Source organism: Salmo trutta, chromosome 14 (assembly GCF_901001165.1).
Source record: "Salmo trutta chromosome 14, fSalTru1.1, whole genome shotgun sequence".
Classification (NCBI taxonomy): domain Eukaryota; kingdom Metazoa; phylum Chordata; class Actinopteri; order Salmoniformes; family Salmonidae; genus Salmo; species Salmo trutta.
Genome location: NC_042970.1, coordinates 81,647,329 through 81,669,587, shown reverse-complemented (window position 1 = coordinate 81,669,587; position 22,259 = coordinate 81,647,329). Strand labels below are relative to the sequence as shown.

At 44.4% G+C, this 22,259-nt stretch overlaps 3 protein-coding genes across 3 annotated transcripts; all 3 read left to right on the top strand.

Moving 5' to 3' along the window:
• Positions 1-2,403: 2,403 nt before the first annotated feature.
• On the top strand, positions 2,404-3,263 carry LOC115147634 (uncharacterized). Its single transcript, XM_029689917.1, has one exon. The coding sequence runs from the start codon at positions 2,427-2,429 to the stop codon at positions 3,069-3,071; it is 645 nt and encodes a 214-aa protein (XP_029545777.1). The 5' UTR covers positions 2,404-2,426; the 3' UTR covers positions 3,072-3,263.
• Positions 3,264-6,971: 3,708 nt separating this feature from the next.
• Positions 6,972-7,788, top strand: LOC115207161 (nanos homolog 3-like). Its single transcript, XM_029774145.1, has one exon. The coding sequence runs from the start codon at positions 7,112-7,114 to the stop codon at positions 7,784-7,786; it is 675 nt and encodes a 224-aa protein (XP_029630005.1). The 5' UTR covers positions 6,972-7,111; the 3' UTR covers positions 7,787-7,788.
• Positions 7,789-19,511: 11,723 nt separating this feature from the next.
• LOC115207160 (nanos homolog 3-like) lies at positions 19,512-20,342 on the top strand. Its single transcript, XM_029774143.1, has one exon. The coding sequence runs from the start codon at positions 19,666-19,668 to the stop codon at positions 20,338-20,340; it is 675 nt and encodes a 224-aa protein (XP_029630003.1). The 5' UTR covers positions 19,512-19,665; the 3' UTR covers positions 20,341-20,342.
• Positions 20,343-22,259: the final 1,917 nt, after the last annotated feature.

Genomic DNA, 22,259 nt, shown 5'->3' with positions numbered 1-22,259 from the left:
CTGTACAGGACTTTAATGTTAAATCTAATCTCACTTTAAAGAACCTTATTTTTAAATAGAATGTTTGTTTATTATTATGCATGTCTTCTATAATAATAACAATAATATCTGCATTGGCTACTCTTGTGTGTCTTAATTATCAGTGAGGTGTCCCTAAAAAAGTGTCCCTGTCTGCACACCATGTGTGTATCCCAAATGGCATTGTATTTCCTAAATAGTGCCCTACTTTTGATCAGGGGCCATAGGGCTGTGGTGAAAAGTAGTGTACTATATAGGGCTGTGGTGAAAAGTAGTGTACTATATAGGGCTGTGGTCTAAAGTAGTGTACTATATAGGGCTGTGGTCTAAAGTAGTGCACTATATAGGCCTGTGTTCTAAAGTAGTACACTATATAGGGCTGTGGTCTAAAGTAGTGCACTATATAGGCCTGTGGTCTAAAGTAGTGCACTATATAGGGCTGTGGTCTAAAGTAGTGCACTATATAGGTCTGTGGTGAAAAGTAGTGCACTATATAGGGCTGTGGTCTAAAGTAGTGTACTATATAGGGCTGTGGTATAAAGTAGTACACTATATAGGGCTGTGGTCTAAAGTAGTGCACTATATAGGGCATTGTCTACAGGTGGACTTTAGATCTTAGTGGTAAAGGTGATCTTTATGTTGGGAATCTTTTCAGACTGGTTAGTTATAAAAGCAACATGTTTCATGGAGCCACGACTGACATGAGATGTACAATAACCAAAGATTCACCTTAGTAATGATTTATTCAATAACACATTCTACAAAACACAGTAACTACATACTGTTCCAAACTGATGTCCTCAGCATTAGGAAAGACAGAGGAGAAAATAACCCTTAAATGGTATTATAGACCAGCACTATTATTATAATGTTGTGTTCATATAACTTGACAAACATTCAGTTCTAATCTGGGTTGATACTTTGGATCATTGTTCTCAAACTGATCTTGAGTATTCAAGTCAAAACATAAATACAAAGTTTACTGTTCATTTTTATTTAACTTGAAACCTTGAATTGAGAGAGAAGAGATGGAGGAGGGCTTGAAGAGTTTACAACTCCTCCTCTCCTGTGTTAACTGAGGAGAGATCCTAATCTATGTGTCCATCTGAGCAGACAGCCATCTAGCCAATCAGAGCTCAGAGATCTGTGGGGCGGATCAGGCTGACTTCTAAAGTTCATTAGGTCAAAGGTCATCACTAGGAGAAAGTGGTGAAGAAGTAGAAGGATGGAGGGAGAGGAGGGAAAAGAGAGGAAGACTCACTTTAGGTAGGAGAGTTCTCTGATTAGGCCACAGACCAGTTCTGTAGCGTCTTCATGCCCTTCCTCTTTCTCCTCTTCCTCTTTCTCACTAGTTAAGGGGAAGAGAGAGATGGAGAATGGCACCATTCCCTATATAATGCACTACATTTGACCAGGGCCACGTGCGCTATATGGGGAATAATGGTTCATCGTAGGCTTTACAACAAGCGAATACAATCTTCTAAAATAGTGTACTGGTTCTAGGAAGATGGATAAATATATCTGACCAGTAATGTTACTGAAACAAGATGAAATATCTAGATCAGTGGTTATCGTGGGTACTGCAGGTGGTCCGCAATTTGGGAGGGATAAAAAACAATCTTCCAAAAATAATAATAATTGAGGTTACTGAGCTCTTCAGTAATGCCATTCTTTATTTTGTTTTACTGTTTACACCTGTTCCTCCCCAATTTCGTGATATCCAATTGGTAGTTACAGTCTTACCCCATCGCTGCAACTCCAGTACGGACTCGGGAGAGGCGAGGTTCGAGAGCCATGCGTCCTTCGAAACGTGACCCTGCCAAGCCATACTGCTTCCTGACACACTGCTCCCTTACCCGGAAACCAGCCGCACCAACTCTCCATCCCGCCAACCTCTCCTCCACACCCCTTTCCCTCCAGCCATCCCTCCAACTCCGCAGTACCAATACTAATGATTACTGAATTGATTCGATGAGCCAGGAGAAATGTTACAAAAACTTAATGGTGGTAGTAGTGAACAGCAAGTTAGTCGGAGCCGTTTTGAATTTTAACAGAGAAACAAGGCGACCCGTTGAGTGATATTTTCTTATTACAATTGGCTATTATCAAACAGCTTCCTATAAATAATAATTATAATCTAAGTCCTATCAATTTAGATCATAGAATAGATTAAACAATTATCTTTGAAATGTTTTAATATTGTTGAGGTGTTAAATTGTATTCCAAATAGTTTATTTCTAAAATGACCAATTTAGCGGTTGTCCGTTTGAAACCATTTGATTGGCTGTTATCACTTGCCACGGCCTCCGCACAACGCCATCTGATTGGCTGCTTTCCAAAACACGGACAGGTCAAAACGTGCGGTGTTGTCCAACTTGCCTTCAGTTTAGTTCTCAATTCATTGAACAATGGTATCGTTTAGTTCTCAACTCCAACACCTACCGAAAATGGAGTCCGAAAACAAGAGTTTCCAACTGTGGCGTGACTACATGAAGCTAGCTGACCTAGTGCGGGAGATGAAGTTAGGGAACTTCACATCAGAACCGTTAACCGTTGACGGTCATGACTCCGGGATATGCTCGACCATGGTGGAACTTGAACAGTTCCCGCCGCGAGCCTCGCTGTCACCGATAACACCGGCGGCGACACCACCCCTATGGCACGAAAAGGAACCCCTGGATTCCAAAATTGTCCGCGTGCGTAAAGGCCCTCCTTTACATCCGAACAGCAGCGAGGGTCCCGAGCCCCCTACAGCAGCGTCCAGACTCTCCGCGGGCACCCGGGGCCAGAGGGAGAGAAAGAAGGCGACCCGCTCCAAGACGCCGGAGGAGGTGCCATCACCCGAGCGTCAGTTCTGCAGCTTCTGTAAACACAACGGGGAGTCTGAGTCTGTGTTTGGGTCCCACAGTCTAAAGGACCAGGATGGGGGCGTGGTGTGCCCGTACCTGCGGCAGTATGTCTGTCCTCTCTGCGGGGCCACCGGGGCTCAAGCCCACACCAAGCGCTTCTGTCCCCGGGTGGAAACCACCTACAACTCTGTCTATGTCAAGTGATAGAAGCGCTAGCTCTGGTCCATGCCGTTACTGCGCTCCCCTCTAGACTTACTAACAGAGGCAACTCGTTGTTGCGAGATGGGTGGGACCAGAGCTAGAGAAGCACTGAGGAGACTGTTCAGGCTGTTGTGTTGGCGACTTCCTTTAGCGTCTCTAGCGCACTTTATGCGGACAATTGTAAGACGATTTAGGTGTGGATATTTAGCTTAGAAGTCGTTTGCAATAGACTGAGTAGTTTGTAGACTGTGTAATAAATAGCCTGTTAGTCGTGTGATTTGTATTATTTATTGCCTTTACTTTTTCTCGTGTGTTTTCAACTATTGTAGCTTATTTCTATGTATTTATGACGTGTGGTTTTTGATTATTTGCGTGCCCGTGCACGTGTTCTTTACAACACATTTTGGGTTTGAGTTTTCTGTTTTTACTTTAAAGTGTAAATGTCTCTGTCTGTGACAAACTAACTGCTTCTTTACATGTTGCTGTGAGATTTTGTAAAACCTCAACCTCTTACTGTGTCGCCTACTGAACCGCCCTTATCAACAAACTCTCACTGCAGAATTAGACGTTTATCCACGTTTCTCCCTGCTACTTTGGGAGGAAAAACGGAAGTGTTGTCTTGTTTTGAAACTTGTTTTCCTGACTATTATTTTAAAACTATATGCTCTAATCTAACTGTACATCTGTAAGTCTACAGGCCTAAAATCACTATTATAAGAACATCACTATTGACAAGACAACTGCTAGTTTATGACGTGGTGTGCAGAGCTACTTTTCTGTAATTGTTATTTAGCGTGCTAGCTATTATTTTAGTGTAATACTTGTATTTTAATAGATCTAGAAGTGTGGTTTCTTGTTGTGTATTTTTGACTTTCCAACGTGTATGCTACTTAGATTGGAGAGGAAGGCCAAAAAATGGTCGAAGACTTCAGTCATCCAAATCATAGACTGTTCTCTCTGTGGGGCCACCGGGGCCCAAGCCCACACCAAGCGCTTCTGTCCCCGGGTGGAAACCACCTACAACTCTGTCTATGTCAAGTGATAGAAGCGCTAGCTCTGGTCCATGCCGTTACTGCGCTCCCCTCTAGACTTACTAACAGAGGCAACTCGTTGTTGCGAGATGGGTGGGACCAGAGCTAGAGAAGCACTGAGGAGACTGTTCAGGCTGTTGTGTTGGCGACTTCCTTTAGCGTCTCTAGCGCACTTTATGCGGACAATTGTAAGACGATTTAGGTGTGGATATTTAGCTTAGAAGTCGTTTGGAATAGACTGACTAGTTTGTAGACTGTGTAATAAATAGCCTGTTAGTCGTGTGATTTGTATTATTTATTGCCTTTACTTTTTCTCGTGTGTTTTCAACTATTGTAGCTTATTTCTATGTATTTATGACGTGTGGTTTTTGATTATTTGCATGCACGTGTTCTTTACAACACATTTTGGCTTTGAGTTTTCTTTTTTTACTTTAAAGTGTAAATGTCTCTGTCTGTGACAAACTAACTGCTTCTTTACATGTTGCTGTGAGATTTTGTAAAACCTCAACCTCTTACTGTGTCAACTAATAAACCGCCCTTATCAACAAACTCTCACTGCAGAATTAGACGTTTATCCACGTTTCTCCCTGCTATTTTGGGAGGAAAAACGGAAGTGTTGTCTTGTTTTGAGGCTTGTTTTCCTGACTATTATTTTAAAACTATATGCTCAAATCTAACTGTACATCTGTAAGTCTACAGGCCTAATATCACTATTATAAGAACATCACTATTGACAACAAGACAACTGCTGTTTTATGACGTGGTGTGCAGAGCTACTTTTGTGTAATTGTAATTTACCATGCTAGCTATTATTTTAGTGTAATACTTGTATTTTAATAGATCTAGAAGTGTGGTTTATTTTCTTTTGACTTTCCAACGTGTATGCTACTTAGATTGGAGAGGAAGGCCCAACAAATGGTTGACGACTCCAGTCATCTAAATCATAGACTGTTCTCTCTGCCACTGCACGGCAAGCGATACCAGAGACCCAAGTCTAGGTCCAAGTCTAGGTCCAATAGGTTCCTTAACAGCTTCGACCCTCGAGTCATAAGACTGCTGTGGCCACCCGGACTATTTACATTCACACCCTCCCCCCCCTCTGTTTTTACACTTCTGCTACTCGCTGTTTATTATCAATGCGTAGGCACTTTACCCCAACCTAAATGTACAAATGACCTTGACTAACCTGTACCCCTGCACATTGACTAACCTGTACCCCTGCACATTGACTAACCTGTACCCCCGCACATTGACTCGGTACTGATACCCTTAAACCAGCTGGTAGCTTTTTATGCCAATTCAACCCTGCTAGTTAGAGGCTGCTGCACAATACACACAGACATGGAATCACTGGCCACTTTAATAATGTTTATATGCTGCTTTACTCATCTCATATGTATATACTATACAGCGTAGCGTAGTGGTTAGAGCGTTGGACTAGTAACCGAACGGCTGCAAGATCGAATCTCTTGATCTGACAAGGTGCAAATCTGTCGTTCTTCCCCTGAACAAGGCAGTTAACCCACTGTTCCTAGGCCGTCATTGAAAATAAGAATTTGTTCTTAACTGACTTGCCTAGCTAAATAAATAAAAAAAATTCAAACTATATTATATTCTACTGTATTTAAGTCAATGCCACTCTGACATTGCTCGTCCTAATATTTATATATTTCTTCATTCCATTATTTTAATTTTAGATTTGTGTGTATTGTTGTGAATTGTTAGATACTACTGCACTGTTGGAGCCAGGAACACAAGCATTTCTCTACACCCGCAATAACATCTGATAAATATGTGTATGTGACACAATAAAATGTGATTTATAGACCTGCATTATTATTATTATAACGTTGTGTCCATATAACTTCACACACTTTCAGTTCAAATCTGGGTTGATACTTTGGATGGGAATGGGGTGTAATTTAGTTACTAAACTGTTTAAATCCTTCCTTCTTTGCCATCTTTCTTCAATTCGATGGATTTCAACGTAACTTTATTGATCCCCCCCCAAAGGGAAAACCATTATTGGTGATTGAGGTAATCATTGATCTTATATGATAACAGAAGGACTTTTGTATAGAGTGTTGCGTGTGTATTTATTTGACTGTAACTAAATTCCTCCATCTCCCCATTCCTCTAATCCCGGTATTCCCCTCCGTCCCCCATCGCTCTCTCCAAACCCCGATTACCCCAACTCCCGTCCCCGTCCCTGCCTGGACTGGTCATTTCAGTAGGATTCCTGTTTATGTCGTTTCCATTGTGTGTTTTATAATATTGTCTGTTTCAGATGTTGTTTCTTTGTCATTTCCATTGTGTTATAACATCGTTTTGGTAGTAGTGAACAGCAAGGACGTCGAAGCATAGTGAACAACAAGGAAGTTCACTGTATATAGACTTTTTTTCTATTGTGTTATTGACTGTACGTTTGTTTATTCCATGTGTAACTCTGTGTTGTTGTTTGTGTCGCACCGCTTTGCTTTATCTTGGCCAGGTCGCAGTTGTAAATGAGAACTTGTTCTCAACTGGCCTACCTGGTTAAATAAAGGTGAAATAAATAAATATTAAAAAAAGAAAAAAAGCAGTTTTGAATTTTAACAGTTATTTTACTGATATTTTCTTATTACAATTGGCTATTATCAAACAGCTTCATATAACTAAGAATTATAATCTAAGTCCTATCCATTTAGATCCTAGAATAGATTAAACAGTTATATTTGAAGTTTTTAATACTGTTGAGGTGTAAAATTGTATCCCAAATAGTTGATCTTCTAAAATTGCCAATTTAGCAGTTGTCAGTTTGAAACCATTTGATTGGCTGTTGTCACGTGCCACGGACTCCGCACAACGCCATCTGATTGGCTGTTTAACAAAACACTGACAGGTTAAAACGTGAACGTTGTCAAATTTGCCTTCAGTTGAGTTGTCAGTTTAGACCCAGCGTTCTTTATTCTGGTACATTCTGATCGTTATCAGACACTAGTCTGTTGGGATATAAAAAATACAAGTGATAGTATGAACGCTATGATTTGTCAACTCCAAGACCTACCGCCTTACATGGAGTCCGAAAACAAGAGTTTCCAACCGTGGCGTGACTACATGAAGCTAGCTGACCTAGTGCGGGAGATGCAGTTAAGCAAGTTCACCCCAGAACCGTTAACCGTTGACGGTCATGACTCCGGGATATGCTCGACCATGGTGGAATTTGAAGAGTTCCCGCCGCGAGCCTTGCTGTCACCGATAACACCTGTGGCGACACCACCACTATGGCACGAAATGGAACCCCTGGATTCCGAAATCGTCCTCTTGCATGAAGACGCTCCTTTATGGCCGAGCAGCACCGAGGGTCCCGAGCCCCCTACAGCAGCGTCCAGATCCCCCGCGGGCACCCGGGGCCAGAGTGGGAGAAACACGCCGGAGGAGGTGCCATCACCTGAGCGAAAGTTCTGCAGCTTCTGCAAATACAACGGGCAGTCTGAGTCTGTGTATTCGTCCCACAGCCTCAAGGACCAGGATGGGGACATGATGTGCCTGTACCTGCGGCTGTATGTCTGCCCTCTCTGCGGGGTCACCGGGGCCCAAGCCGCCACCAAGCACCATTGTCCCCTGGTCGAAACCACCTACAGCTCTGTCTATGTCATGTCCAGTGGTGTAAAGTACTTTGGTGAAATACTTGAAAGTACTACTTAAGTAGTTTTTGGAGGATCTGTACTTTACTTGGGCTTCCGAGTGGCGCAGCGGTCTAAGGCACTGCATCTCAGTGCTTGAGGTGTCACTACAGACACCGTGGTTCGAATCCAGGCTGTCTCTCAACCGGCCGTGATTGGGAGTCCCATAGGGTATCGCACAATTGTCCCGGGTTTGGCCGTCATTGTAAAAACGAATTTATTCTTAATTAAATAAAGGTTTTTACTTTTACTTCACTACATTCCTAAAGAAAATGATGTACTTTTTACTCCGTACATTTTCCCTGATACGCAAAACTATTGTTTACATTTTGAATGCTTACCAGGACACGACAATAGTTTAATTCACACACACATCAAGAGAACATCCCTACTGTATCTGATCTGGCAGACTCACTAAACACATGCTTCGTTTGTAAATGATGTCTGAGTGTTGGAGTGTTATCTGGTTATCTGTGAATTAATAAAGAACAACAAAAAGGTCCATCTGGTTTGCTTTACTTTTTACTTTTCATACATAAGTATATTTTAGAAATTACATTTACTTTAGAAACTGAAGTATATTTTAAACCATTTACTTTTAGACTTTTACTCAAGTAGTATTTTACTGGGTGACATTCACTTATACTTGAGTCATTTTATATTAAGGTGTCTACTTTTACTCAAGTATGTGGGGGCAGAGGGGCTCCAGTCGTCCCCTTCCCTGACTGGACTGGTCATTTCAGTAGGATGGCTGTTTATATAGTTTCCATTGTATGTTTTATAATACTTTCTGTTTCCATTGTGTTTTATAAAATACTTAGTACACCTGATTCTACTTGTCAGCTAATCATCAAGCCCTCATTGAGTTGAATCAGGTGAGTTTGTCCGGGGCTACAACAACAATATGTACTGTTGGGGGAGTTGGGAAACACTGATGTAAGGAAACAGACACGTTTCAATCTTGTCAATAGGCCATCTTTTTAAACTCCCAAATGAACAAACTAAGTAGGGCAGTACAAGACACACAACCAGCTTTCTGGATCAGCCCAGTCCTTCTAGAATGCTCCACAGATAGACAGTCATCAAACCATTGTTGTCTAGGCCCCAATCACCATATGAGTCTAGGACCCTGAGATGGGCCGTTAATCATCACTTTTCTGTAAATCAAGGTTAGTGACCCAACCCTGGAAGTCTCCCGTGAATTGATGTGTCCAATTGACTTGAGTGGTTTGCTATTATTCTATACATTTAATGTAAATAAATTGTAAATGGTCACTCAAAACCGGTTCAGGCCAATTTGACAACACAATCTCATATTCAATTCGTGCATGTACATAATGTATTTCAGCAGATTTCGTGCGTTTTTTGTGGTTTAATTCGTGAGAAAAGACAAACACGATAGACCATTTTTTTTTGGCTTAATTCGTGAAAAAAGACAAGAATTTAAACACGATAGCCATTTTTTTCTTCATTATTGAACGTTATGAATATACCTTAATGTTGTATTTATTTAATCCCGTTTCATAAATGGTGTTTGTATTGCTATATATACTGTTTTCGATGTTTCTGAGCAGACTTTATGAACAGAATTTGTGAGAAAAGACACACATTTATGTGCGACTTAATCCGTGGGAAAACCATTTTTATTAATTCCAATGCTGTTTTCTATGATTGATTTCGCTTAATACTTTGCGATACTGGTGCACTTGTAGTCAGAAAGGCCTTTTTTTCGTGAAGGCAACAGTACACGATATTCTACATAACGCATATCATATTTCGTGGAGCCTAAATCACACAGTTTTCTTCATAATGCATTTAATACAAGTTAAACAGGTTAATGTAAAATAATGAATTATGTTGGTTTACACTTATGGCTCTTCCAAGGCCGTTTTATGATGATTTTTACGGTGTCAATCCTGTCAGCGAGTCAGAAATGTCAGTTTCCTAGTAACGACTAGCACTTGAATGCTGTATCATGCTGGCTTCATATTCTCCTGGGACACTGGAAAATGGGAAGCCGTAACTCCGACATAATTCTTAACCCAATAGATTGGCAACAACATTTTCTCCGTTTCCCACTTGTTATCCCAATTTTGAGGGTCATTCAGTCGGAACTAGGAATTTCCGATAACTCCGATGGCACGTGAACGTGCCAACAAGTAGGCTATACAATAAACAAGATGACTTTAGAACTAAGAAACTAAAGTAATAATAAATATATAATAATATATAATATATAAAATTATATATATATAATTATATATATACAATTATCATATGTTTGGTTGCTTTGAGACTGAGTCGTGTCTACACAATATTATTTACAAGGAGCGGTTCAGATCTTTTTCACATAGTCTACACCTGTCTGCAGTTTTATGTTATGGGTGATCTTTTCCATTAAATACAGTTCTTTCAGTCTACCACTCCTCTCTTCCATAGTATGAATGTCCTCCTTTAACCAATGCTCTATAATTAACAATGTCTACACTGTATTTCTGATCAATTTGATGTTATTTTAATGGACTCATTTTTTTGCTTTTCTTTCAAAAACAAGGACATTTCTAAATGACACCAAACTTTTGAATGGCAGTGTAATAACTTATCTAGGATCAGCTTTCTCTCCCCAAGCCGACCAGAAAATAATGGAAAACTGACCCAAGATCAGTGCTGTACATAGGCAACTTTCAACCCAATGTAATGCAGAGCGCGTTCCAGCTCGTCAACACAATCGGCTGCAGGGAAGGTTACTTTCTGCGTTGTTCGGCATATCAAATAAATCACATTTTATTGGTCACATACACATATTTATCAGATGTTATTGTGGGTGTAGAGAAATGCTTGTGTTCCTGGCTCCAACAGTGCAGTAGTATCTAACAATTCACAACAATACACACAAATCTAAGTAATATAATGTAATTAAGAAATATGTACACATTAGATCGAACCATGTTTTTTATTTATTTTATTTTATTTCACCTTTATTTAACCAGGTAGGCAAGTTGAGAACAAGTTCTCATTTACAATTGCGACCTGGCCAAGATAAAGCAAAGCAGTTCGACAACATACAAAAACACAGAGTTACACATGGAGTAAAACAACATACAATCAATGATACAGTAGACAACAACAAAAAATATTTAAAAAATAAGTCTATATACAATGTGAGCAAATGAGGTGAGATAAGGGAGGTAAAGGCAAAAAAGGCCATGGTGGCAAAGTAAATAAAGTATAGCAAGTAAAACACTGGAATGGTAGATTTATAATTTGAAGAAACTTCAAAGTTAAAATATAAATAATATGGTGTAAAGGAGCAAAATAATAAATAAAATAAATAAATACAGTAGGGGAAGAGGTAGTAGTTTGGGCTAAATTATAGATGGGCTATGTACAGGTGCAGTGATCTGGGAGCTGCTCTGATAGCTGGTGCTTAAAGCTAGTGAGGGAGATAAGTGTTTCCAGTTTCAGAGATTTTTGTAGTTCGTTCCAGTCATTGGCAGCAGAGAACTGGAAGGAGAGACGACCAAAGGAGGAGTTGGCTTTAGGGGTGACCAGAGAGATATACCTGCTGGAGCGCGTGCTACAGGTGGGTGCTGCTATGGTGACCAGTGAGCTGAGATAAGGGGGGACTTTACCTAGCAGGGTCTTGTAGATGACCTGGAGCCAATGTGTTTGCCGACGATTATGAAGCGAAGGCCAGCCAACGAGAGCGTACAGGTCGCAGTGGTGGGTAGTATATGGGGCTTTGGTGACAAAACGGATGGCACTGTGATAGACTGCATCCAGCTTATTGAGTAGGGTATTGGAGGCTATTTTGTAAATGACATCGCCGAAGTCGAGGATTGGTAGGATGGTCAGTTTTACGAGGGTAAGTTTGGCAGCATGAGTGAAGGATGCTTTGTTGCGAAATAGGAAGCCAATTCTAGATTTAACTTTGGATTGGAGATGATTGATGTGAGTCTGGAAGGAGAGTTTACAGTCTAACCAGACACCTAGGTATTTGTAGTTGTCCACAAATTCTAAGTCAGAACCGTCCAGAGAAGTGAGTGACATTGTGACATGTCGGGAGTGACATTGACAAAAAATACAGTAGAATAGAATACAGTACATATGATATGAGTAAAGCAGTATGTAAGCATTATTTAAACATTAAAGTGGCCAGTGGTTCTAAGTCTAGGGCAGCAGTCTATCTATATGGGGCAGCAGCCTCTAAGGTGCAGGGTTGCGTAACCGGGTGATAGCCGGCTAGTGATGGCTGGCACTATATTTAACATTTTTGACATGCGTTTTTCTGGATTTTTTTTGTTGTTATTCTGTCTCTCACTGTTCAAATAAACCCATCATTAAAATTATAGACTGATCATTTCTTTGTAAGTGGGCAAACGTACAAAATCAGCAGGGGATCAAATACTTTCCCCCCCACTGTATATCGACATAACCTGAAAGACCACTCAGCAAGGAAGAAGACACTGCTCCAAAACCGCCACAAAAAAGCCAGACTACGGTTTGCAACTGCACATGAGGACAAAGATCGTACTTTTTGGAGAAATGTTCTCTGGTCTGATGAAACAAAAATAGAACTGTTTGGCCATAATGGCCATTGTTATGTTTGGAGGAAAAAGGGGAAGGCTTGCAAGCCGAAAAACACCATCCCAACCGTGAAGCATGGGGGTGGCAGCATCATGTTATGGGGGTGCTTTGCTGCAGGAGGACTGGTGCACTTCACAAAATAGATGGCATGACGAGGAAGGGAAATTATCTGGATATATTGAAGCAACATCTCAAGACATCAGTCAGGAAGTTAAAGCTTCGTCGCAAACGGGTCTTCCAAATGGACATTGACCCCAAGCATACTTCCAAAGTTGTGGCAAAATGGCTTAAGGACAACAAAGTCAAGGTATTGGAGTGCCATCACAAAGCCCTGACCTCAATCCCATAGAAAATTTGTGGGCAGAACTGAAAAGGTGTGTGCGAGCAAGGAGGCCTACAAACCTGACTCAGTTACACCAGCTCTGTTATGAGGAATGGGCCAAAATTCACTCCCAAAATTCACCAAGCTTGTGGAAGGCTACCCGAAACGTTTGACCAAAGTTAAACAATTTAAAGGCAATGCTACCAAATACTAATTGAGTGTATGTAAACTTCTGACCCGCTGGGAATGTGATGAAAGGAATAAAAGCTGACATAATGTCACGATTCCCACCGACGGTGACGCCCCCTCCTGCTCGGGTGGCGCTCGGCGGTCGTCGTCACCGGCCTATTAGCTGCCACCGATTCCCTTTTGCTTTCTCCATTTTTTATTTTGTGACACCTGTGGTCAATTAGCCATTAGAGGGGCTATTTAGTTTAGCTGGCCCGCTCCTGTTCGTGCGGGATTAATGATTGTTTCTTGACAGACGGCTTATGTTCGTGTCGACGTTGTTTGACGCCGTATGTATTTTCTCCCCTGTGTGTGGGAACATTTGTTTTTTGTGTGAGTGTATATTAAAAACACCACTACCCTGGGTTCGCTGCTTCCTGCGCCTCATTCCTCCTCCACGATTACCAAGCCGTAACAGAATCCCGCACCAAGATAAAAGTCATGGAATCAGCGGGAGCAGCGGCCACTCCTCTGCCCTCGATGGAGGAACGCGTACTCCACCACACGACAGTCCTCCATCGCATCGGATCGGCAATGGACCAGATGATGGAGAGGATGGACCGATGGGAGAGAAGTGATATCCTCTCTCCACCTCCACCTCCCCCGATACAGCCATTTTCGCCTCCCATGACGTCTGGCTCTGGCGTGCTTCGTTTGGCGCTCCCGAGGGAGTACGATGGGGCGGCGGCTGGGTGCCAGGGATTTTTGCTCCAGCTTGAGCTGTACCTGGCCACCGTCAGACCTGCTCCCACGGGGGAGGAGAGCGTGAGTGCCCTCGTTTCCTGCCTGACGGGCCGAGCTCTGGAGTGGGCTAATGCGGTCTGGAACGGTCCAGACTCGGCGAGGGACCACTACCCAGAGTTCACCTGCCGCTTTCGGGCCGTGTTCGACCACCCTCCGGAAGGAAGAGCGGCGGGTGAACGGCTGTTCCACCTCAGGCAGGAGACGAGGAGTGCCCAGGACTTCGCGCTGGAGTTCAGGACCTTGGCTGCTGGGGCGCGGTGGAACGACAGGGCCCTCATAGACCACTACCGCTGCAGTCTCCGGGCGGACGTCCGCAGGGAGCTGGCCTGTCGGGATACAGCTCTGTCCCTGGACGAGCTCATAGATATGTCCATACGACTGGACAATTTGCTGGCTGTCCGCGGGCGTTCGGAGAGGGTCCTGCCCGTTCCAGCCCCGTGCACCCCCGCCCCTACCCCTATGGAGGTAGGGGGGGCCGTGCCACGGGGCACCGGAGGAAGTGGCTCCTCCTGCACCAGCTGTGGTCGGAGAGGTCACACGGCCGACCGGTGCTGGAGGAGCCAGTCTGGGAGTCGAGATGGCAGGCAGAACACTTCTCGGTCACCTCAGGTGAGTCAGCACCAGATTCACCCAGAACCCCCTGTTGGTCACGTGTTTTTACCTGTTTTGTTTACTACATTTTTTCCCTCTTCCCAGCATAGGGCGCTAGTCGATTCAGGCGCAGCTGGGAATTTTATGGACCGTGGACTTGCCATTAAGCTGGGCATTCCGCGGGTGCCGATAGATTCCCCTTTCCCCGTGCACTCCCTAGATATCTGACCATTAGGGTCAGGGTTAGTCAGGGAGTCTACGGTGCCACTGGACATGGTAACGCAGGGGAATCATAAGGAACGCATTTGTTTTTTCCTTATTGACTCGCCTGCGTTTCCGGTGGTGCTGGGGGTCCCCTGGCTGGCTGGTCACAATCCCCGTATTTCGTGGAAACAGGGGGTTCTCCAGGGGTGGTCGGAGGAGTGTTCAGGTAGGTGTCTAGGAGTTTCCATAGGTGCCACGTCGGTGGAAAGTCCAGACCAGGTGTCCACCGTGCGCATTCCCCCTGAATACGCCGATTTGGCGATCGCTTTTTGTAAAAAGAGGGCGACTAAATTACCACCTCATCGACAGGGGGATTGTGCGATAGATCTCCAGGTTGACGCTGCGCTTCCCAGGAGTCACGTGTACCCCTTGTCACAGGAGGAGACTGCGGCTATGGAGACATATGTCACGGAATCCCTGGGACAGGGGTACATTCGGCCCTCCATCTCACCCGCTTCCTCGAGTTTCTTTTTTGTGAAGAAAAAGGAGGGAGGTCTGCGTCCGTGCATTGATTACCGAGGTCTAAACGCTATTACGGTGGGGTTTAGTTACCCACTACCTCTCATCGCTACGGCGGTGGAATCATTTCACGGAGCACAGTTCTTCACAAAACTGGATCTCAGGAGCGCGTATAATCTGGTGCGTATCAAGAAGGGAGACGAGTGGAAAACCGCCTTTAGTACCACATCAGGCCATTATGAGTACCTCATCATGCCGTATGTGTTGAAAAATGCTCCAGCCGTCTTTCAATCCTTTGTTGACGAGATTCTCAGGGACCTGCACGGGCAGGGAGTGATAGTCTATATCGATGACATTCTGATATATTCCGCCACCCGCTCCGCGCATGTGTCCCTGGTGCGCAAGGTGCTTGGTAGACTGCTGGAGCATGACCTATACGTTAAGGCTGAGAAGTGTGAGTTTTCCAAGCGAGTCGTCTCCTTTCTGGGTTATCGCATTTCCACCACGGGGGTGGTGATGGAGTGTGACCGCGTTAAGGCCGTGCGTAATTGGCCGACTCCAACCACGGTGAAGGAGGTGCAGCGGTTTTTAGGCTTTGCCAATTACTACCGGAGGTTTATCCGGGGTTTTGGCCAGGTAGCGGCTCCCATTACCTCACTGCTGAAGGGGGGGCCGGTGCGTTTGCGATGGTCGACGGAGGCGGACGGAGCCTTCAAGAAGTTGAAGACGCTGTTCACCGACGCACCCGTGTTGGCGCACCCGGACCCGTCTTTAGCGTTCGTAGTGGAGGTGGACGCGTCCGAGGCTGGGGTGGGTGCCGTGCTATCACAGCGCTCGGGTGCGCCATTGAAACTCCGCCCCTGCGCTTTCTTTTCGAAGAAACTCAGTTCGGCGGAGCGTAACTACGATGTGGGGGACAGGGAGTTGCTAGCAGTGGTCAAAGTTCTGAGGGTGTGGCGGCACTGGCTTGAGGGGGCTAAACACCCCTTTCTCATCTGGACCGACCACCGAAACCTGGAGTACATCCGGGCAGCGAGGAGACTGAATCCACGTCAGGCGAGGTGGGCCATGTTCTTCGCCCGGTTTAGGTTTACCATCTCCTATAGACCGGGTTCCCTGAATACTAAGGCCGACGCGCTGTCCCATCTCTATTACACGGAGGACCGGCCCATCGATCCAACTCCCATCATTCCAGCGTCTAGGCTGGTGGCACCTGTGGTATGGGAGGTGGACGCGGACATCGAGCGGGCATTGGTGTTGGAACCTGCGCCTGCGCAGGTGCCCGTGGGGCGCATGTATGTGCCGCTCGGTGTTCGTGATCGTTTGATTCGGTGGGCGCACACGCTACCCACTGCGGGTCATCCTGGTGAGGCGAGGACAGTGCGGAGTCTACGGGGGAAGTACTGGTGGCCCACCTTAGCTAAGGACGTGAGGTCCTATGTCTCTTCCTGTTCGGTGTGTGCCCAGAGTAAGGCTCCTAGGCATCTACCAAGAGGGAAGTTACAGCCCCTCCCCGTTCCACAACGACCATGGTCGCACCTGTCCATCGACTTCCTGACAGATCTTCCCACCTCTCAGGGGAACACGGCGATTCTGGTGGTTGTGGATCGGTTCTCTAAGTCCTGCCGTCTCCTCCCATTGCCCGGTCTCCCTGCGGCCCTGCAGACTGCGGAGGCCCTATTTACCCACGTCTTCCGGCACTACGGGGTGCCGGAGGACATTGTCTCTGATCGAGGTTCCCAGTTCACATCCAGGGTCTGGAGAGCGTTTATGGAGCGGCTGGTGGTCTCGGTCAGTTTGACCTCCGGTTATCACCCCGAGAGCAATGGGCAGGCGGAGAGGGTGAACCAGGAGGTGGGCAGGTTCCTGAGGTCGTATTGCCAGGACCGGCCAGGGGAGTGGGCGAGGTATATTCCCTGGGCTGAGTTAGCCCAGAACTCACTTCGCCACTCCTCTACTAACATATCACCCTTTCAGTGTGTGTTAGGTTACCAGCCGGTCCTGGCACCATGGCACCGGAGTCAGACCGAGGCTCCTGCGGTGGAGGACTGGGTCCAGCACTCCAAGAAGACCTGGAGAGTCGTCCAGGACTCACTAAAGGAGGCCAGTGCGCGGCAGAAGAGGAGTGCTGACCGCCACCGCAGTGAGGCGCCCGTGTTCGCACCGGGAGACAGGGTCTGGCTCTCGACCCGGAACCTGCCCCTCCGCGTGCCCTGCCGGAAGCTGGGGCCGCAGTGTGTGGGGCCCTTCAAAGTCCTGAGGAGGATAAACGAGGTGTGTTATCGGTTGCAACTCCCTTCCTATTACCGTATTAACCCCTCGTTTCATGTGTCTCTCCTCAGGCCGGTGGTAGCTGGTCCCCTTCACGAAGATGAGGTTCCGGAGGTCCCTCCGCCCCCTCTGGACATCGGGGGGTCCCCGGCGTACAGCATACGGGCCATACTGGACTCGAGACGCCGGGAGTGGGGCCTACAGTACCTCGTGGACTGGGAGGGGTACGGCCCGGAGGAGAGGTGCTGGGTGCCGGCGGCGGACGTCCTGGACCCATCTATGTTGAGGGAGTTCCACAACCTCCGTCCGGATCGCCCTGCGCCTCGCCATCCGGGTCGACCTCGAGGCCGGTGTCGGCGCGCTGCGGGAGCCGCGCGTCAGGAGGGGGGTACTGTCACGATTACCACCGACAGTGACGCCCCCTCCTGCTCGGGTGGCGCTCGGCGGTCGTCGTCACCGGCCTATTAGCTGCCACCGATTCCCTTTTGCTTTTCCCTTTTTTTATTTTGTGACACCTGTGGTCAATTAGCCATTAGAGGGGCTATTTAGTTTAGCTGGCCCGCTCCTGTTCATGCGGGATTAATGATTGTTTCTTGACAGACGGCTTATGTTCGTGTCGACGTTGTTTGACGCCGTATGAATTTTCTCCCCTGTGTGTGGGAACATTTGTTTTTTGTGTGAGTGTATATTAAAAACACCACTACCCTGGGTTCGCTGCTTCCTGTGCCTCATTCCTCCTCCACGATTACCAAGCCGTAACACATAAATCATTCTCGCTACTATTAATCTGACATTTCACATTCTTAAAATAAAGTGGTGATTCTAACTGACCTAAAACAGGGAATTTTTACTAGGATTAAATGTCAGGAATTGTAAAAAACTGAGTTTAAATGTATTTGGCTAAGGTGTATGTAAACTTCAGACTTCAACTGTATACACAGACATGGAATCACTGGCCACTTTAATAATGGAACAATAATCACTTTAATAATGTTTACATACTGCTTTACTCATCTCATATGTATATACTATATTATATTCTACTGTATTTAAGTCAATGCCACTCTGACATTGCTCGTCCTAATATTTATATATTTCTTCATTCCATTATTTTAATTTTAGATTTCTGTGTATTGTTGTGAATAGTTAGATACTAGTGCACTGTTGGAGCCAGGAACACAAGCATTTCTCTACACCCGCAATAACATCTGATAAATATGTGTATGTGACACAATAAAATGTGATTTATAGACCTGCATTATTATTATTATAACGTTGTGTCCATATAACTTCACACACTTTCAGTTCAAATCTGGGTTGATACTTTGGATGGGAATGGGGTGTAATTTAGTTACTAAACTGTTTAAATCCTTCCTTCTTTGCCATCTTTCTTCAATTCGATGGATTTCAACGTAACTTTATTGATCCCCCCAAAGGGAAAACCATTATTGGTGATTGAGGTAATCATTGATCTTATATGATAACAGAAGGACTTTTGTATAGAGTGTTGCGTGTGTATTTATTTGAGTGTAACTAAATTCCTCCATCTCCCCATTCCTATAATCCCGGTATTCCCCTCCGTCCCCCATCGCTCTCTCCAAACCCCGATTACCCCAACTCCCGTCCCCGTCCCTGCCTGGACTGGTCATTTCAGTAGGATGCCTGTTTATGTCGTTTCCATTGTGTGTTTTATAATATTGTCTGTTTCAGATGTTGTTTCTTTGTCATTTCCATTGTGTTATAACATCGTTTTGGTAGTAGTGAACAGCAAGGACGTCGAAGCATAGTGAACAACAAGGAAGTTCACTGTATATAGACTTTTTTTCTATTGTGTTATTGACTGTACGTTTGTTTATTCCATGTGTAACTCTGTGTTGTTGTTTGTGTCGCACCGCTTTGCTTTATCTTGGCCAGGTCGCAGTTGTAAATGAGAACTTGTTCTCAACTGGCCTACCTGGTTAAATAAAGGTGAAATAAATAAATATTAAAAAAAGAAAAAAAGCAGTTTTGAATTTTAACAGTTATTTTACTGATATTTTCTTATTACAATTGGCTATTATCAAACAGCTTCATATAACTAAGAATTATAATCTAAATCCTATCCATTTAGATCCTAGAATAGATTAAACAGTTATATTTGAAGTTTTTAATACTGTTGAGGTGTAACATTTTATCCCAAATAGTTGATCTTCTAAAATTGCCAATTTAGCAGTTGTCAGTTTGAAACCATTTGATTGGCTGTTGTCACGTGCCACGGACTCCGCACAACGCCATCTGATTGGCTATTTAACAAAACACTGACAGGTTAAAACGTGAACGTTGTCAAATTTGCCTTCAGTTGAGTTGTCAGTTTAGACCCAGCGTTCTTTATTCTGGTACATTCTGATCGTTATCAGACACTAGTCTGTTGGGATATAAAAAATACAAGTGATAGTATGAACGCTATGATTTGTCAACTCCAAGACCTACCGCCTTACATGGAGTCCGAAAACAAGAGTTTCCAACCGTGGCGTGACTACATGAAGCTAGCTGACCTAGTGCGGGAGATGCAGTTAGGCAGGTTCACCCCAGAACCGTTAACCGTTGACGGTCATGACTCCGGGATATGCTCGACCATGGTGGAATTTGAAGAGTTCCCGCCGCGAGCCTTGCTGTCACCGATAACACCTGTGGCGACACCACCACTATGGCACGAAATGGAACCCCTGGATTCCGAAATCGTCCTCTTGCATGAAGACGCTCCTTTATGGCCGAGCAGCACCGAGGGTCCCGAGCCCCCTACAGCAGCGTCCAGATCCCCCGCGGGCACCCGGGGCCAGAGTGGGAGAAACACGCCGGAGGAGGTGCCATCACCTGAGCGAAAGTTCTGCAGCTTCTGCAAATACAACGGGCAGTCTGAGTCTGTGTATTCGTCCCACAGCCTCAAGGACCAGGATGGGGACATGATGTGCCTGTACCTGCGGCTGTATGTCTGCCCTCTCTGCGGGGTCACCGGGGCCCAAGCCGCCACCAAGCACCATTGTCCCCTGGTCGAAACCACCTACAGCTCTGTCTATGTCATGTCCAGTGGTGTAAAGTACTTTGGTGAAATACTTGAAAGTACTACTTAAGTAGTTTTTGGAGGATCTGTACTTTACTTGGGCTTCCGAGTGGCGCAGCGGTCTAAGGCACTGCATCTCAGTGCTTGAGGTGTCACTACAGACACCGTGGTTCGAATCCAGGCTGTCTCTCAACCGGCCGTGATTGGGAGTCCCATAGGGTATCGCACAATTGTCCCGGGTTTGGCCGTCATTGTAAAAAGGAATTTATTCTTAATTAAATGAAGGTTTTTACTTTTACTTCACTACATTCCTAAAGAAAATGATGTACTTTTTACTCCGTACATTTTCCCTGATACGCAAAACTATTGTTTACATTTTGAATGCTTACCAGGACACGACAATAGTTTAATTCACACACTTATCAAGAGAACATCCCTACTGTATCTGATCTGGCAGACTCACTAAACACATGCTTCGTTTGTAAATGATGTCTGAGTGTTGGAGTGTTATCTGGTTATCTGTGAATTAATAAAGAACAACAAAAAGGTCCATCTGGTTTGCTTTACTTTTTACTTTTCATACATAAGTATATTTTAGAAATTACATTTACTTTAGAAACTGAAGTATATTTTAAACCATTTACTTTTAGACTTTTACTCAAGTAGTATTTTACTGGGTGACATTCACTTATACTTGAGTCATTTTATATTAAGGTGTCTACTTTTACTCAAGTATGTGGGGGCAGAGGGGCTCCAGTCGTCCCCTTCCCTGACTGGACTGGTCATTTCAGTAGGATGGCTGTTTATATAGTTTCCATTGTATGTTTTATAATACTTTCTGTTTCCATTGTGTTTTATAAAATACTTAGTACACCTGATTCTACTTGTCAGCTAATCATCAAGCCCTCATTGAGTTGAATCAGGTGAGTTTGTCCGGGGCTACAACAACAATATGTACTGTTGGGGGACTGGAGTTGGGAAACACTGATGTAAGGAAACAGACACGTTTCAATCTTGTCAATAGGCCATCTTTTTAAACTCCCAAATGAACAAACTAAGTAGGGCAGTACAAGACACACAACCAGCTTTCTGGATCAGCCCAGTCCTTCTAGAATGCTCCACAGATAGACAGTCATCAAACCATTGTTGTCTAGGCCCCAATCACCATATGAGTCTAGGACCCTGAGATGGGCCGTTCATCATCACTTTTCTGTAAATCAAGGTTAGTGACCCAACCCTGGAAGTCTCCCGTGAATTGATGTGTCCAATTGACTTGAGTGGTTTGCTATTATTCTATACATTTAATGTAAATAAATTGTAAATGGTCAATCAAAACCGGTTCAGGCCAATTTGACAACACAATCTCATATTCAATTCGTGCATGTACATAATGTATTTCAGCAGATTTCGTGCGTTTTTTGTGCCTTAATTCGTGAGAAAAGACAAACACGATAGACCATTTTTTGTGGCTTAATTCGTGAAAAAAGACAAGAATTTAAACACGATAGCCATTTTTTTCTTCATTATTGAACGTTATGAATATACCTTAATGTTGTATTTATTTAATCCCGTTTTATAAATGGTGTTTGTATTGCTATATATACTGTTTTCGATGTTTCTGAGCAGACTTTCTGAACAGAATTTGTGAGAAAAGACACACATTTATGTGCGACTTAATCCGTGGGAAACCCATTTTTATTAATTCCAATGCTGTTTTCTATGATTGATTTCGCTTAATACTTTGCGATACTGGTGCACTTGTAGTCAGAAAGGCCTTTTTTTCGTGAAGGCAACAGTACACGATATTCTACATAACGCGTTTCATATTTCGTGGAGCCTAAATCACACAGTTCTTCATAATGCATTTAATACAAGTTAAACAGGTTAATGTAAAATAATGAATTATGTTGGTTTACACTTATGGCTCTTCCAAGGCCGTTTTATGATGATTTTTACGGTGTCAATCCTGTCAGCGAGTCAGAAATGTCA

Bases quoted from the DNA above. Each gene is read 5' to 3' on its own strand.
- LOC115207160 (XM_029774143.1), top strand. From the start codon at position 19,666: ATGAACGCTATGATTTGTCAACTCCAAGACCTACCGCCTTACATGGAG.
- LOC115147634 (XM_029689917.1), top strand. From the start codon at position 2,427: ATGGTATCGTTTAGTTCTCAACTCCAACACCTACCGAAAATGGAGTCC.
- LOC115207161 (XM_029774145.1), top strand. From the start codon at position 7,112: ATGAACGCTATGATTTGTCAACTCCAAGACCTACCGCCTTACATGGAG.